Source organism: Mastomys coucha, unplaced genomic scaffold, assembly GCF_008632895.1.
Source record: "Mastomys coucha isolate ucsf_1 unplaced genomic scaffold, UCSF_Mcou_1 pScaffold15, whole genome shotgun sequence".
Lineage (NCBI taxonomy): Eukaryota > Metazoa > Chordata > Mammalia > Rodentia > Muridae > Mastomys > Mastomys coucha.
The window spans coordinates 128960127-128978006 of NW_022196897.1; the positions used below are offsets into that span (position 1 = coordinate 128960127).

The window sequence follows — 17880 nt, forward strand, 5'->3', positions numbered from 1 at the left end:
GCTCACAGCCATCCATTGGACTAAGTACAGGGTCCCCAATGAAGGAGCTAGAGAAAGGACCCAAGGAGATGAAGGGTTTGCAGCCCCTTAGAACAAACAACAATATAAACTATAAATAGTATCCTCAGAGCTCCCAGAGACTAAAACTCCAACCAAAGAGTACACATGGGGGGACTCCTGGCTCTAGCAGCATGTGTGTAGCAGAGGATGGCCAAGTCGGTCATCGATGGGAGGAGAGGACCTTGGCCCTGTGAGGGTTCTATTTTCCAGTGTAGGGGAATGCCAGGGCCAGGAAGTGGGAGAGGGTGGGATGGTGAGAAGGGGGAGCGGGGAGGGAACAGGGGATTGTTTTAGTTTCTGGTTGTTTTTTTTTATTTTATTTTTTTCTTATTTTATTTTATTTTTATTTTTTCTTTTGGAGGGGAACCTGGGAAATGAGATATTGTAAATAAAGAAAACATCTAATAAAAAATAAAAAATTAAAATTAAAATAAACACTATCAAGTTATTACTTTCATTTAGATCATTCTTTTATTGGTAGAAAAGTGTCTTTCATCCTTTACAATTCTATCAATAATATCTTCATTCTCAACCTCAAGTCTTGTAACCATTCTACCAACATTTTTTTCTCTTAACCTCATTAAAGATTCTTTCTTATAATTATAATAAATATATTTTATTGAAATCTAATTTCCTCCTGGTCTCATATGAACTCCTTATACACATATTTCCCTTCACAGAGAAGAGATTACCAATTCTTCTCTTAAACAAAATCCATTTTCAGAGCATGGAATCATGTTTTTAAAACTGACTTCCAATTTAAAAGACATGCCCTTTACATGTAGTTGTGGGGGGAGGGGAAGAGCAGTGTTTAGTTTCTATTCATTACAAAACTTTTTGCTTTACAGTGTTAAATAATTTCAACAAACAAAATCAATTTCATTTCCACCCAGATTTTAATATCAAGACAATTTCTAAAAATATTTTTGCTAGCAATTTCTTCTGCTAATATTACTCCAGCGATATGATAGATTATGGTATCATTACTTGTTTATTGTAATGATCAAAAACCCCAACAAAAAGAAAGCTGGGAAAGGAAGCATTTACTTCAGATGACAGACCCAGCAGGGAGACAGTGGATCACAGCAGCAGACCCATGACTGCTGGAGGTAGAGGCTCACCTGACAGTCAGGAAGGTGGCTGGTCACATTTCATCACAAGAAGCAAAGACAGACAGACAGACAGACAGACAGACAGACAGAATAGGAAGTGGGACTGTGATATGAATATCAAAGTTCAACTTCACTTGTGTACTTCCTCCAGTGAGTCTTCACCCCCTAAAGGATTCACAACCTCCCCAAATGGCAGCACCAGCTGGAGATCAAGAGTTCACATGTATCAGCCTGTGAGGGTAATTTTATATTCAAACCACAAGTACCAACTCCTGGTCCCATAGTCTTGAGGACATCTCATAATACAAAATACATTTAGTCCACTTTCAGAAGTCCCATAGTCTTTAAAAGTCACAACACTGGTCAAATGCCCAAAGTCTTTCTGAGAGTCAAGGTAAACACTTACTGTAAACTGTAAAACCAAAAGATAAATTATATACTTCTGATATATAAATATACATACCCAATCCAAAAAGAAGGAATGGAGACATACTGAGGAAGTACTGAGCAAAAACTAGACGGAAACCAGCAAGATAAACACCAAAACCTGTAGCTCAGTGTCTGGCATCTGGGGCCTCAGTTTTAAAGAGTTTAGGCAACTCCACCCTTTAAACTCTGCTGCCTGACATATCTCTCCTCTCTCTCTCTCTCTCTCTCTCTCTCTCTCTCTCTCTCTCTTAGGCTTGTTCTACTCCCTATGTGTAGCCTGCCATAGCAGGTATCTCCAACATCTTTGAATCTCCATCACAACCCAGGCTTCAATTTCACAGCTTTGCAGAATAGCCTCTCAGGACCTCCCACGACCTCACAGGGACATTGAGTCTCCAAGCTTAACACACATTACCTAGCCCCAGTAGCTCCCTGAGACCACAGGGAAAAAGTCATGCCTCCTCCACTCACACAGTGAAGAACATTGCCAGGTTTTGCTACCAGCCTGGGCTTGGAGCCTTTTTCTTTGAACCACAGTTGCATCTGCTCACTGACACTGGTAAAAAGAAAATTTCCCTAAGTTATTTGCTTTCTGGAACCAGGAAACCTCTGAGTCTTTCTCCTTTCATAAGGAGGATCTTGCCTTCAGGGAACCTTTCCTGATATTTTGGTGTAGAGCAGGAGGCTTTGTAATAGCAGGAAGCCCTTTAACAGAACAGTCTCTTTTTCAGCACATGCCTTGGCTGCAACCTAAAGCTTCCTGATGCTCATTTCCTCCCCATTGTGCACATTTAATCAGGAAGAACTATTCCATAGAGTGTTATTCTGTCTTGAAGTTTCCTTCACTGAAGAAATTAGACTATTACTTTTTAATTCAGCCTCATGCAAGTTCTCAGGACACAGGCAGAATATAGTCTTTGATGAAATGTCACATGAATAGCCTCTAGCCCAGTTGCTAATAAAATCTTTAAACTTCATGAGCTGTGTCTCTACAGTTGATTGCACTCTCAGCAGTTCTGTCTTCCAAGCTCCTAATAAGAATGGCCCATTAAGTTCTGTCCACAGCTCTTAACAGCTTTTCTAGCCTGAAGTTCCAAAGTTTTCTAGTCTCCTCCATAAAGCAGTGTGAACAGGTTTATCACAAGCCCACTTCTCTTTTATCAGTAAGTTTTCTGTTGCTGAAATAAAATACTCTCACAAAGAGCAAGTTGGATATGGGGATTTTATTTTGACTTACAGTTCCAGAGGAAATTCAGTCCGTCACTACAAAGGCATGGAGGAGCATGAGGCTAGCTTGGTAGTCAGGAAACAGACTGGTCATATAGCCCTTCACATAGGAGGCAGAGATAAATAGCAGGAAATGGGGCCTTAATATAAAACCTCAAAGCACACCTTCCGTGGCATACTTCCTCCAGTGACACTCCACCTCCTGAGGGTTCCATAACGCTCTCAAGCAGTACCACCAGCTAAGAAACGCTTGTTCAAATATGATCCCGGAGGAAACATTTTATATTCAAACCACAATAATGCCATTTCTAATGATGATGATAGGAATCCATTAGCATGTTTACTGCTAGCCAAGAACGTCCATGAATTGTTTTCAACCTGTAAAAGGTCTTTCCAGGGAGAATCTTAGCCCCCATTTCAAAGATGACAAAGTCAAAACTCAGAGATACTGTGTTATTTGATAAAATTCACACCCGTGTTACTGTGTCTAGAACTTGAAAAGAACTGGATCTGTTGGTCTCAACACCTGTGGTCACCCCAACTCTATAGATCACTTTTCTTCCTCAGATCTTTGTCCAAGGAGTAGAAAGAGAAAGCATCATGCCCATGAGTGACAGGTGACTAGTGGTACTCCCACATCATTGTTCAGTGTCTCTCAGCCCATAAAGAATAAATGTGACCAGGAAAAAGAAAATTTCCTTTTAGAATATATGCATCCTAACTCAAGAGGTTTTATTTGGTTTGACTTGATCTTGCTTTTGATTGGTTGGTTGATTGGTTTTGGTTAGTTGGTTGATTGGTTTTGGTTGGTTGATTGATTGGTTGGTTGGCTTTGGTTGATTGGTTTTGGTTAGTCTTGGTTAGTTGGTTTTGAGTTGGTTGGTTGGTTGGTTGGTTAGTTGGTTTTGGGTTTGGGTTTTTGGGGGAGGTTTGGGGCATTGGCTAGTTGGTTTTTATTTTGTTTGTTTGTTTGTTTTGCTTTGTTTTGCTTTTTGCTTTTTGTTTTTCATCACAATACCTTAGGATAGCCCTATGTCGGATGGCTGGCGCAGCTCCAATAATAATATTGGCACAGCCTTAGTGTGTATAACACAAAGATGCCAGGAGAAAGTGCTGATAGTTCTAGCTTATAAGTCTAGCATCCCAGGTTAGTTATAAAATGCATCTACTGCTAGCCTAAACATACCACATGCGTGAGCTTCTTTGAGACCTGCCCTTTTCTAATCTCCAATTGTTCAAGAAGGAAATAAGCACAGAGAGGTCAAGCAACCCGCCTAAACTCATACAGCTCATTATCATGGTGGTTGGGAGTCAAACTCTGCTCTTTGACTCCAAATGCCTTCATTTATAACCAATGGCCCTGTGGAGTTGCAGGGCCATCACTCCAAATATGCATAAGTACAGCATATGCTAAACTTCTATAGCATAGCAGAGCTGGTTAAGAACTTTTCAGTTGCCCCTCCTGTTCTACCGTGATTTCTGAGGTCAAGATCAAATTTTCTGATGGAACTTGGCAACATAAATAAACCGTAATTCTACGCTAGCAATTCTAGAGCTATTCTGTCTCCTGAGCACAGAATAGGCTTCTGCTCAAGAGCAAAACACAGAACTCCAGCCGAGGGAATTGAAGCCTCTGGCTTTCCAGAAAGGCACGTTCTGGAGAGACAAGCATCAGCTCCCAGCTGGCAACACCTCACTAGAAACCGCTAGCTTTCTCCTAATGGCTTTTCTTGACTAGCCGTGTGCCTCTTATTTCCATGCTGGAGTGTGCTCTCCTAATCCGTGGTTCTCCGTGCCCTGTTAAATAATCATCGCTTTTCCTCCCCTGGGGCCAGCTTCATTTCAGAGGAGATGCGTTAGAAATGTCAGGATTTCTACAAATCTCTTTTACATCGCTGCAGCGATGAGCCATCCATCTCACAGTCACTAAGCCCCTTACTGCTGACATTTATCCGGAAACATTATCCGTGGGCACGGAGCTCTAATTGGCTTCACTGCTCTGCAGTACGTCTGGGGGCAGCTATCTCTCCACCAAGGAAGTGAGGCAGCCCTCCTCCACACAGAAAGGCAAAGCAAGGCAAGGCAAAGGGTTCGGGTTCGGGATAAGCACTGCCCCCCTCCACAAAGCCCCCGACTACCACAAGTCTCCTGCACCATTCCTGCAGAGAGCATCTATTCCTGTGCAGATTTGAAGACACAGTGGCAGGCATTAATTAATCTTCCACTCCTCTGTTATCTTTTCACAGGAATTGACTATCTCCACCCAGACCTGGCCTACAACTATGTAAGTACAAGTTCATTTTAAGGTGTGAGGAATGTGTGCTTTTAACCACCCGGCCTCCAAGGAAAATGACAGAAAAATAAACCAAAGCTTTATTGCAGGTGGTAATAGCTCACAGCTGTGGAGAAGACAATCATGGGCTGCCTGCATATGACAGTCTATACCACTGGTGGACACTGTGGGTCATATCTAGGGAACCCTTCTCTAGCCTGTCCTTGAAGCCACCTATCCCACTGCCAGCTTGCATGTCTCTAGCTGTTCATTTACTTTCTTAAAATGGCCTGAACTCCCCCACCTTGGACGTCTCCTCTGCCTCCCTTTTCTGTGTCCTCCATAAACACAGAGCCCTGAGAAGTCACTGACGGGGAGACTGAATAGACTAGGTGGTTTGTTTTCTGCTGTGCTCTGGTATCCCAGAGCCGCCTTCTTGGAAGTACATCCCCCTGAGCTCTGGTATCCCACTCTCTTGGAAGTCTTTTTTCCTCAGGGTTGCTCTCCTGCAACTTAGGAGAACTGCCTACATTTCCTGAGGCACTATTACTCCCCATCATTTTCTTCAGCCCCAGGGCCCCGTGTGTCAGAAGTAGCCATAGAGGGCTATCACTGCCTTATCTCCTGGAGGACCTCAAGGTGGGTGTGCCCCTCCTGTCTGAAAGACTAATGGCACCTACCCTCCTTACTGCGTATAGATTTTAGCTTCACAAAAGCCTAAACCACAAAAGCCTTTAGGTCACATCCCCTTCAGCAAAAACCTCTACCACCAAAAATATTTATATTATGATTTATAACAGTAGCAAGGCTACAGTTATAAAATAGCAACAAAAAAAAAAAGTTATGGTTGGAGATCACACCACAACATGTGGAACTGTGCTAAAGGGCCATAGTGATAGGAAGGTTGGGAGCCATGGGCAAACTGAGTCTGGAGAGGGCTCGCTGTGCTCGGACCAGCCATACCAGAAGCACCTGGAGACCCCATGGCTTGTGAGCGCTACGCTTTTTCCTCTTTATTCCTTTTCCAGAGATGTAGATAAAGGCATGACCTATTTAGAAAGGCATAAAACAGATTCAAAGCCAGCCAAAACACTATCAACCTGACTGCCTGGGGCTTTGGTTCTATGGATCTTTCCTTTTTTTTTTTTTCATAAAACTGAATTCTGACTGCATATTATATTCCCACATTTTCATATGTTATGAACATTTTTACATTTTTAAGTGTCTTCATTATTTCGAGGGCTATGTGGAATTGCATCACACAACTTGTTGTTGGACAACTGGGTGTGTGGTTCCAGTGGTTACATTGATGTAAGAGGAAGCATGGCAGCCGGTGTCATGCTTCACGGAGGGGCCCAATGTAAGAGGGAGCATGGCAGTCAGTGTCATGCTTCACGGAGGGGCCCGATGTAAGAGGGAGCATGGCAGTCGGTGTCATGCTTCACAGAGGGGCCCGATGTAAGAGGGAGCATGACAGCCGGTGTCATGCTTCATGGAGGGGCCTGTTGTAAGAGGGAGCATGGCAGCCAATGTCATGCTTCACGGAGGGACCCGATGTAAGAGGGAGCATGGCAGCCAGTGTCATGCTTTATGGAGGGGCCTGTTGTAAGAGGGAGCATGGCAGCTGGTGTCATGCTTCATGGAGGGGCCTGTTGTAAGAGGGAGCATGGCAGTCGGTGTCATGCTTCATGGAGGGGCCTGATGTAAGAGGGAGCATGACAGTCAGTGTCATGCTTCATGGAAGGGCCTGACAAACCCACTACTCAGCTTCTTTCCAGAGAAGAATTTTTCCGAGGAATTCTGAGAAAAAAGAAGATGTAACAGGCACATTAACTATGTCTCCAATTACTTCAATGTGTACTGTGGAATGAGATATTCTACATCTCCCATAATTTCTCTCAAGTAAATTGCCACCAATGGGTTGACAACAGCAAAGGTAGATTTTCAGTTAACCTTAAGAGTGAACTGTCTTGTGACTGAGGCTAGTAAGTACATAGGAGTGATGAGTTCTCCATACCTGAAAACACAGACCTGGGTTGTGACCACTGTGGGGGGATGCTGAAGAGAGGATGTGTGTACTAACTTTAATCTAGATCAGTGGCTCTCAGCCTTCCTAAGGTGACCCTTTAATACAGTTCCTCCAACCATAAAATACAGTGACCCAAGAACATAAAATTATTTTCATTGCTATTTCATAACTGTAATTTTGCTATTGTGATAAACTGTAATATAAATATCTGTTTTCCAATGGTTTTAGACAACTCCTGTGAAAGGGTCATTCAACTCCAAAAGGGATTGAGAACCACTAATCTAAATAATATCTAAAAAATTATTTGAAAATGTGAATTATGTTTAAAGATTTACATATTGATAATTTCATCCAGAACAAGGTCCAAACACTCATTAAAGGACCTGGAAGCTTCCCAAGAATGAGTGTACATCTCAGTTTGTCTATGAAACTTCCTGGCTCTTTTGGTATGGTGAGAAAGCTAAGCATCCAACTATCTCACTCTTAATTCCTCAAGAGAGAACCCTAAAACACCAGTTCTCTCAAATCATGGTGTCTTTCAGTCTACGTAGAGTTGAGATGGAACCTAACAATACAATATGTCTTCTTTATTTTTGACTAAAAATATTTACACAATCATTAAGTGTAAGCGGAGTCGACCTGCCGAGGAGAGCAGAGACCTCAGCGGATGGGGATAGCACTCAAGCACTGAGTGAGAAAAAAATTAACCGACCTCATCTTCACATTACTAAGTAATTTAATGGCTTAGATGTGATGAGCTCACTCTGGTGCTCTTCTAGGAAAAGATACTTTGGGGAGGTACTTATTCGGGTTTTCCCAGAAACAAATCCCTGAGACAATAGTTTCAACAGAACTGCTTTTTTTCTGTATGGTGCCAGAAAGCAGAAATGGAGGAGAGAAGGTAGCCATGATAGGTACATTCTCAAACATGTGACCACTCCAGGCAGTTGGAACTTAACCCCACTAGGACAATCTGAGAGATAAATAAACTCGACAGAGTGCCAGAGCACTCACATGGCGTGGGACACCGGGGACTCTGGGGATTTAACCCTACTTCCGCAGTCACAGTCCTTGGTTTAGGGTTGATCCCAGCAGATCCTTATACTGCCTCTTAAGCCTGGAAAACAGCCCCCATCCGTGTTTAAACAGTGGATGCTCACCAGGAACATGCAGGTGTCAGCCAAAGAGATACATAACAGCACCTGCCTACCAGTGTGTGTCATGGAAATCTCTTAAAGGTTAAAATGAACTAAAATATTCTATATTGTGAGAACTAACCCCTCCTCCTCTTTATTAACTTATTTTCAATAAGAAGTGAAAATTCTACCCAAAGCAAAGTTCTTCTCATAACTTTGTTATTCTGTGTAGCCAAAGAGAAAGAGAAAAGGGGGAGTGTGTGCTGGGCAGTTCAGGGCTCTTTCCACTAAACTGAGAATCAAAATACTTTGAAAATTGTAAATCAATATATAAAGGTAAGTCTTTAGCGTGAATTTAATTCAACAAATCGACACTGAGCCTTTGAGTGGAGAGCAAAGGATAATAGCAGCCACTTCTATGATTATTCTATTGTTCAAAGCTTGAATTGAATCTCAGGGTCTGACCCCTTTGTAAGGGCTTACTATTCCAAATAATTAAAACTCTCCTTTTTCCCATCCCAATCGCAATAACCATGAAATGAGTACTGGCCAAGAGAGTATTTTGGACCAAGTTAGAGCCTCATTTCCTCATCTTCCCTGTGCTGAGACAGTCTGAACTGTTTCCCTAGCTCAGAACAGTTGTCATGTGTTAAGTCACGTGCAGGACTGGCAGAAGAGATGCCCGGAAGGTACAGGTACCAGCTGAGTAAGGGTGCAGGCAGGGAGTGTCTCACAGCATGGCTTAGGAGCGAGCAGATGGGGAAGTAAATCCATTCTGTAGCTCTCAGCCCATGATAATTCCAGACTTGTATCTGTATCACTGGCTCAAGGCTGAGGCTGTACTAAGTCTGTGGCAGAAGGACTACATCTGTAGGAATGTGTGGCTTGTGGAAGAGGTGACAGTTTTCAAAGCTTGGGAACAGGTAGAGCAGAATCTCATCTTTGCTTCATAGGTCTGCCTTGCTGAAGTCCCAGCCGTTAGGCCTGTAAAATTCAGAGAGGATATTCTAGCTGTGTTGGAGTTTTTCTCGGGGACTGGTATTAAGGCAAAGATTTGAAGCAAAACTTCAAATCAGACTTGTACAAAGCCGACTTGTGCAAAGCTATCGTCTCAGCTCTTTGGGGAGGAAAATGAAATTTTACTGAGCATCTAGCCTGTGTCCATCCCAAGACACATATTATCTCAACAGTATCTGACAGTGTCAACAAACTTTGGTTGGACTTCCACTGTGCCCCTTTCACTAACAAAGAAATAAAAATTCAAAGTTTAAGGTTGCACAATTAGGAAGCAGTGTTCCTTTAGACACTCCCCCAAGACTCTGGTTGCAAGCCTGGTTGTTTATGATGGCACTCACTCATCCTTCTGACAATGTGATTTACCTAAAATGTATAACTACATCTCAATTAGATCAAGAAGCCTCCGTGCATGTAGTCTGTACATGCTTGATTCTCTCTTAATATTTAGCATTGTGGTTATCAGGCATTTCATAAATACACACATACTGTTGAATATTTACTACTGTAAATGAAACCAAAGGCTAAGTCAAACAATGTCCCTCTGTTAATGAAACCAATCTGGCAAACAGACCCTCTAGTGCCCAGCTCTCAACCATCTCATCGGTGGAGGTCACCCTTGGATTCTGTGCATGATACCAACGTCAGAAATAGGGAACCCTAACTGAGGTCCCACAGACACAAGCCTGAAGAAAAGATTGTCATTTAGGTAAGGTGATCTGCACTCAGGCAGCCTCAAGCCACGTCATGTCTATAACAGCCCTCCCCTGGCCAGAGGTGGTGGAAATATTATTAGATGATGATACAGTTTGGTTCCAAGCTTTGAGAATGATGGATGGGGCTTTGTTCCAGTTCAAGCATCAGACCATTATGGATTCTGTAGTGCTATTATTCAGGTGACAGAAGAGCTTAAAAGAGAAAACAAGGCTACCCTCGAGGACCTGCACTTCTGCCCTCTTTGGATAAGGCCTGACAGATCACTGTCTCTGAGAGGGAACCTGTGGAGAGTTCTGAAGTTCTGCCCAGGGCTGAGCTGAAAGGGAGCAGCCTGGGCTTGGCAGCAGTGTGCACGACAGGTGGCCCAGGGCTGCCATGATGAAAGACTGATGGCTGGAGACAGACACTGTCCTCAGCCCTGGGTGACTCATATGCCATGCAGTATTGATCACATACATTGCTCCAGGCTTTTAGGCTTATTAATATTTAAATAAGTGCATTAATAATGCATGTGAAATTGAGGCTTAAATACTCTTCGTGTCTTATTGAAAGGGAGGTGAGCTATTCTCAGCACTGTGTGTATGTGTGTGTGTGTGTGTGTGTGTGTGTGTGTGTGTGTGTGTGTATTTTGACCAGTTCACAGGGGACTTCATCACCAGAAAGCCAGAATGAATAAATAGAACTGTCTAAATGACCCCTTGGATAGACCCTGAGACAAATGACTATAATCTTATTCAATGGTTGGATTAGAGGAAATGGTCCATTTTTATAAGGACATACTTGACATGAAAGTGGAAGAAAATAAGTCTTGTTTGAGTAAATGGATCTCCTTCCTTGGACTCCATGTGTATAGCAAAATTACAACTAAAAGCAAAGGAAAAGATCTGGTTAATGAACTTTTACAAATTGCTCACTAGACTAGACTTTGCTCTGCTAAACCTAGTCAATTTTCAAGATATATGTGTGCTACTCAAAGGTACTGCTCTAAGGGCAGGATTATAAAAACGTAGGGGTAAAATATCCCTGCCTGCCCCTGGTGGTTTCCATGAAGTTATAGAATTACACTGCAATGTGCTCAGTTCTCTCCTGGAAACCCAAGTATTCTGCACTTGAGAGTCCAGCAAAATCAACAAGACACACAGCAAAAAGCTAGAGTAAATAGATGGACTTCAAGAGTAGCAACCTGCACACTAGGGATAGGCTTGCTTTCTTGAGAAAGCATGTGGCAACTTACCTAGAAATCCTGTCAGTGGATTCCTGACATGTCAGTGATTCGACATTCATCAGGAGATCTGCTCGCACCCAGAAGTCTACACTGAAAGTGACCCACAAAAAATCACTTCCTTGCTCCAAAATTCCTAAAAGTGCTTGGCATAATTTCATTTCATACACTGAGTTTAAGTAACTTACAAGCCAGGATACTGTTCTTTCACTCATGAAAGACTCACCTAGAGGTCTCATTCCCCAGGGAGATCATTAACTGAAACGAGCTAGCTAGCTATCTGTGTGTGTGTGTGTGTGTGTGTGTGTGTATCTGTCTATCTGAGTACACATGTATGTGTTGGTATATATGTGCTTTCTATAAATAAATATTAAATTATGGAAGAATGAATGGATGGATGGATGGACGGACAAATGGGCAGATGGGCAGAAATGGATGAACCATTAACAACCCCAGTTTCCATTGCAACCTATTGGCTGTTCTTACCTTTAAAAAAAATATATATCAGTCATTTTCCCTTGAAGACAAATGTCTGGGTTATTCTTAATTCTAGAATAATCCCCTTGCTTTCTCTCCTAGTAAAACACTAATTCCCCTTGAATCTGGGGAGGAGCTATAAATGTGACCAGGTGTCATTCCTTTAATTAGCTTGAATTTCAAAATCAATTAAGATGCCTAGTCAGTTGAATTTTAGATAATCAAAGAGAAGATGTTCCCACGTGGGCTAGAATTTGATAGGTGTGCACTGTGAAAGAAGATCTGAAGGTCAGACAATGAATAAGTCAAAAAAGTGTTTTAAGCACCATGATCCACCTGTTGGCTTTGAAGAGTCGCCTGCTGTCACACAAAGATTGCCTACAGTGTTCTTTATATTCCACGGTTATTATTTTGCCAACAGGGCACTTGGAGGATAAATAGTGCCTAGGAACTGAAGGCATCAATCTCATAACCTTGAATCACCAAATTCAATCAACAGTCAACAAATGTAAAGAGTACCTCTGTATTGGCTGGTTTCCTGTGCCAACTTGACACAGGCTGGAGTTATCACAGAGAAGGGAGCTTCAGTTGGGGAAATGCCTCCATGAGACCCAGCTATGGGGCATTTTCTCAATTAATGATCAAGGGGATAGGGCCCCTTGTGGGTGGTGCTGGAAGTCTTGGGTTCTATAAGAGAGCAGGCTGAGCAAGCCAGGGGAAGCAAGCCAGTAAGGAACATCCCTCCATGGCCTCTGCATCAGCTCCTGCTTCCTGACCTGCTTGAGTTCCAGTCATGACTTCCTCTGGTGATTAATAACAATGTGAAAATAAGTTAAATAAACCCTTTCCTCCCCAACTTGCTTCTTGGTCATGATGTTTGTGCAGGAGTAAAAACCCTGACTAAGACAGAGTACCTCCAAGTTTCAGATAAGATCTCCACCTCTACTTGATATCAGGTATGGAAAAATAGTCCAGGTGACTCATGGCTAGAAACTTTGACACAATAATTTATATTATTTATTTAGCAAATTTGTAGTAGTTTTCTTCATAGGAATAGAAAAGCCACACAGGTGTGCATAGATGCCATCTGTGTGCTTGTGGTTTCAATGTCTGTGTCATATCCAAATGGCAGCATTTCATGACAGTCTTCCCAATCCTCCATCTCCGAAATTACTTCTGCCCTCTCTTGCTTGATGCCCCCTGACTTTGAAGTGTTTACATATAGATATCCCTGTTAAAACTCTGCTCATTGGTCATTTATTCTCCACACTTTGACCTCATTAACCACCACCCTCTACAAAAAGGAGCTTCACTCCCCTAGGTGGAAAGCCACATTAGTCTGTGGGTATGAACATACATATCATACATATTTAGAAGTCAGCTTGACAACATGTTCAATTGGAAACAATGGTATTGGGTTCTTCCCTTAGGTTCATGTTCTCCCCAAGCACAGTCTCAGGTTGTTGTCCCCTTGAAAAGAATGGGCCTCAAATGTAATAACAAAGTGGTTTGTTATCACCAAAATAACCATGCCTCTCTTGTCCCATGGGTGTATCATGCTTGGTGGATCAGTATTGTGGTCTACAGATGGGTGAGATCGCTGATGAAGTTTCTTTCCCAGCAACCCACATGGTACCTTCCACACTATGCATGGTAGTCAACTGGAAGCAAATTTCCAGCTCAGTAGCACATTGATTTCTCAGTGTCCTATAACCTGAGAGCTTTGGCTATAAGCTCTTACCATCTAGTTCTGGGGGTCAACCAAAAGCAATGCCAATAGCCTGTATTCTTCCATAGACCTCTGAGACACCTCCAAACTGACTTAACTGTTTTTCTTTGTTTTAATTGGATATTTTATTTATTTACAATTCAAATGTTGTCCCCTTTTCCCGGTTTTCCCTCCTCAAACCCCCACCCCATGCCCCCTCTCCTACTTCTATAAGGGTCCTCCCCCACCCACCAACCCACTCCCACCTCACCACCCTGGCATTCTCTTACACTGGGACATTGAGACTTCACAGAACCAAGGGCCTTTCCTCCCATTGATGCCAAATAAGGCCATCCTCTGCTACATATGCACCTGGTGTCATGGGTCCCTCCATGTGTACTCTTTGGTTGGTGGTTTAGTCCCTGGGAGCTCTGGGGGAGGGGGAGTCTGGTTGGTTGAGATTGTTGCTCTTCTTATGGGGTTGCAAACCCTTTCAGCTCCTTCAGTCCCTTCTCTAACTCCTCCATTGGGATCCCCGTGCTCAGTCCAATGGTTGGCTGCGAGCATCCTCCTCTGTATTTGTCACGCTCTCAGGAGGTAGCTGTATCAGGCTCCTGTCAGCAAGCACTTCTTGGCATCTGCAGTAGCATCTAGGTTTGGTGTCTGTATATGGAATGGGTCCCCAGGTGGGGCAGTCTGTGGATGGTCTTTCCTTCAGTCTCTGCTCTACTCTTTGTCCCTGTATTTCCTTTATACAGGGGCCATTCTGGGTTAAAAAAATTGGAGATGGATAGATGACCCCACAGACTCTCCCTCCCCTTTGTTGGGCATTTCAGCTAATGTCAGGCCCCTCTTGCTTGCCAGGAGCCTCTTGCTTTCCTGGCATCTGGGACTTTCTGATGGCTATCCCCAGTTCCCCATCCTCCATTGCTACACAACTCTGTTCAATTTCCTGACCTTCTGTATATCATCCCTGTCTCCTCCCATACCTGATCCTGCCCCTCCTTTTTCCTCTCCCCCTTCTCTTTTCCTCCCAAGTCCCTCCCACCCTCTACCTAAAATCAAATCACTTTTCAGTTTTTACATATTTTAATATGTTTGCATACTTTTAAGTTTTTTTTATTTACTTATCTTTGTGGAATTTGTCTTTAACAATTCCATAACATACATAGTGACCTATGATCGTGTCTTTGGTCATCTGGAGAGAGAACAGGTGCCATGTTTCAGACTCCACACCCTCAAAGCTCTGCACATGACTTGAAACTTAGCAGGTACACAATGCCAATTAGTTTTCTACCTGACTCAAGAGAGTCAAGAGGCTTGACTACAGAGAAGGAGTCTATCTAAAGCAAGGAAATAAAGGAAGGCATGGGACAGGATGGCTGTGCTGTCTATAGAATAACAGTTTCAAGAATATTCATGCCCTGATCCCTGCCACTGGAGACTGTGAGATCCTGTGGCATATGGAAGAGTACTTTGCCAGTGGACTTAAAATTAACTCAAAACAGGGAGATTCTCCAATGGTTGGTTTGTTATTGGTGATGTGACCAAAATACATGAGAGCCAAAATTAATGGAAAAATATTCGGTTTGGCTCACAGATTCAGTGAGTTCAGTACATGGTCACTTGGTCTCAAGAACTTGAACAGATTGTTATGGCAGTGAGAACATTAGGTAGAAAATAATTCACTTCATGGATGAGCAAGAAACAGAGAGCAAAACAGGAACAGGAAGTAGCAGGCATCCCCAAGATCCCACTTCCTTCAGCCAGATCTCATCCCCCAAAATTTTAAAACCTCCCACGATGCCATTATCCCAGAGCCAGGCATTCAGCTCATGAGCCTGTGATGATTGCTATGTCTACCATTAACTATAACCCCAGCTGCACCAAATGTAACCATACATGCTTTAAGTCAAGAAAGGAAAGTAGACACCAGATTAGAAAGAGGCATGAAGAGTAATGAAGGGTCAGAAACGATTGAGAATATGAGGACTCAACCCATTTTTCTGGCTCTGAGGTAGAAAGTGGGATTGTGGGGAACATAGGTCAAGAAGTGGGTAATGGTAGAGTGTGGAACATTGCTACCTTGTCACTACCCCAGCAGTTCATGGGAATACCAGTAAGCCAGTTCTGAAGCCAACAGTGACCTGCCTGACCCCCCAATCTATTCCTCATGGAAATCTAGTAGACTCCCATCCTTGGGAGGCACAGGAAGCCAGATTGCATGACACTGAGATGACCCATGTGACCAAAATCCATACCCTGGGCCTCCTTGGGCCTCATTCTGTAGACAGGAGAGTCTGTGACTTTCCCCATTTCTCCAGCATGGGTGTTCTCAAGCTGAAACTGCCCCTGACCTAGGTGTGAATTTAAGGATATTTGGAGAAATTGGTAGAGAAATATTTCGCTTGGTTCTTTTCCAAGCACATTCAGACACATTTCCATTAGAGACAGGGTGTCTTTTTAAGATTTTATTTATTTGATGTATGTGAGTACACTGTCACTGTCTTCAGACACACCAGAAGAGGGCACTGGATCTCATTACAGATGGTTGTAAGCCATTATGTGGTTTCTGGGAATTGAACTCAGGACCTCTGGAAGAGCAGCCAGTGCTCTTAACTGCTGAGTCGTCTCTCCAGCCCCAGAATGTTTTGCTTTAAAAGGCTGAGTTCCAGAGCTGACCTTGAACTCAGGTCCTCCTGGGCACCAACAGTCTAAGGATACACCAACAATTCACAGCTAGCAAAATCTTCATCTCCTTTCAAAGCCCTCAAGTTTTATGGTTAAAACAAATGTCCTGCAAATGTGTGGACAGACAGGGCTCTCCTTGCCGAAGCCAAGGTTTTAAGAGGTGGAGGATTTTCGAGTGGTCCTAGCCCAGACTCTCACTCAACAGAGAGAGAAACTGAGGCGGACTATCAAGTCAGGGTGCAAGTTAAAGCAAAGCTAATCCTGGACCACAGTTCTCCAGTGTGTCTCAGTGGCTGCAGGTATCACCCTCACAGCTGAAGTACGTATTTGGATATTCTGAAGTGCCTTTGAGCCATTTTCTGTGCCTTCCCCGTTGCTTTGGACTGGTTTTTATTCCAATTCCGGCGTTTACTCTTTTTTTTTTTTTTTTTTTTTTTTTTTTTTTTTTGGAAAAGTGCCACAGGGTTGATAAAGCCTCCATTATCCTCCAGGTATAGAAATCCTGGGCTTGGGATTTCCCATCCCCTCTTGGCTGCTACCGAGCTCTGAGTCCCCCTGTCAGGTTGAACAATGTGTACATCTTCTAGCGCCCCCTTCAGGACATTGTCTGAAATTACATCTACCACTTGGCTTGCTTCCCTGCCCTGACTTTATCAATCCTCTCTGGGGCAGCTCCTGAAGAACAGGAGGATGCTGACCTTACAGTTGACAGGCTGGAAATTTAGGCTAAGCAAAATTTTCCATCCTATGTGGCCAAGCCAAAAAAACATCTCTGACGCAAAAATGAGATTAGCTTCTCCCACATGGTAACCTTGCTAGCTCTCAACCTACAGGAAATTATTTTTCACAGAGAAAGAACCCTTAATTACCAACCAATAATTAAAACCTGAAGCCAAGTACAGGAAGCCAGGGCTGAGCTCTTAGTGGCGTTCTTTAACACAGTCCTGGGTGTCCCGGTGAGGACTGCGCTCTCTGTGCAGCCTGTACATACCTTCTGCACAATACAGACTCTGCTGGGTAGGATAAAAAGATGTATTACAATGTGTGGGAGATGTTTTCATTAAACTATGGAAAGAGAGTTTTATAGCACTTGCATTTTATAGCCCTAACATTGCCAAGTTTTTAAGTAAGAGGTTTGATGTATGTCTAAGACATTCAGAATGTCTGAGGACTCCCACTGAATTGCTGCTAGAGAGGGAATAAAGCACTGTTCAATGGTCCTCTGTTTTCCCATGGCTAAGTGATGATTGTCCTTCCCAAGAAGACTATAACTACCTTCATAGTCATAGGGGAGAATAATTATGCACATTGCAGACATGAACATCAGGGTTTTGTTGATCTATCAAAAAATACACATCGGTTGAAGTTAAGTATGGCAGTTCACACCTGTACTCTCAGCACCAAGGGGATTGGCATGAGTTCAAGGCCAGCCTGAGACACAAAGTAAAATCATACCTCAAGAAAACAATGAAGAAACAGTGAAAGAATCTCACAAATCTCAGATTATGGGTCAGGGAAAAGGTTGAAAATGCCACGAAAGTTAAGCTATCCTAAGCCTCATATGGGGAGGAGAGAAATGTAATTCTAAGGACAGGGGAGCCATCAGGAGGGTTTGAGGCAGGGACATGGTGTTTTTGCTTTCAGGCAAGAAAGCAGAGAATGAATCAATCCCCAAAGTGTTAAAGGTATCAAGTTGTTCTGGTCTAGATGCTGGACCTGTCTTGAATCATCATCATTTCCTCCCCTCCTCCTCTTTCTCCTCCTCCTCCTCCTCCTCCTCCTCCTC

General features: G+C 43.1%; 1 protein-coding gene across 3 annotated transcripts in view; it reads left to right on the forward strand.

The window, feature by feature from the left end:
* Nucleotides 1-17880, forward strand: part of Pcsk2 (proprotein convertase subtilisin/kexin type 2) — a 268460-nt gene that overhangs the window by 151839 nt on the left and 98741 nt on the right. For all 3 annotated transcript variants that reach the window (XM_031372085.1, XM_031372086.1, XM_031372087.1), the window contains one exon: nt 5075-5112. In XM_031372085.1, coding sequence (XP_031227945.1) covers nt 5075-5112 — 38 coding nt within the window. The remainder of the gene's footprint in view (nt 1-5074; nt 5113-17880) is intronic.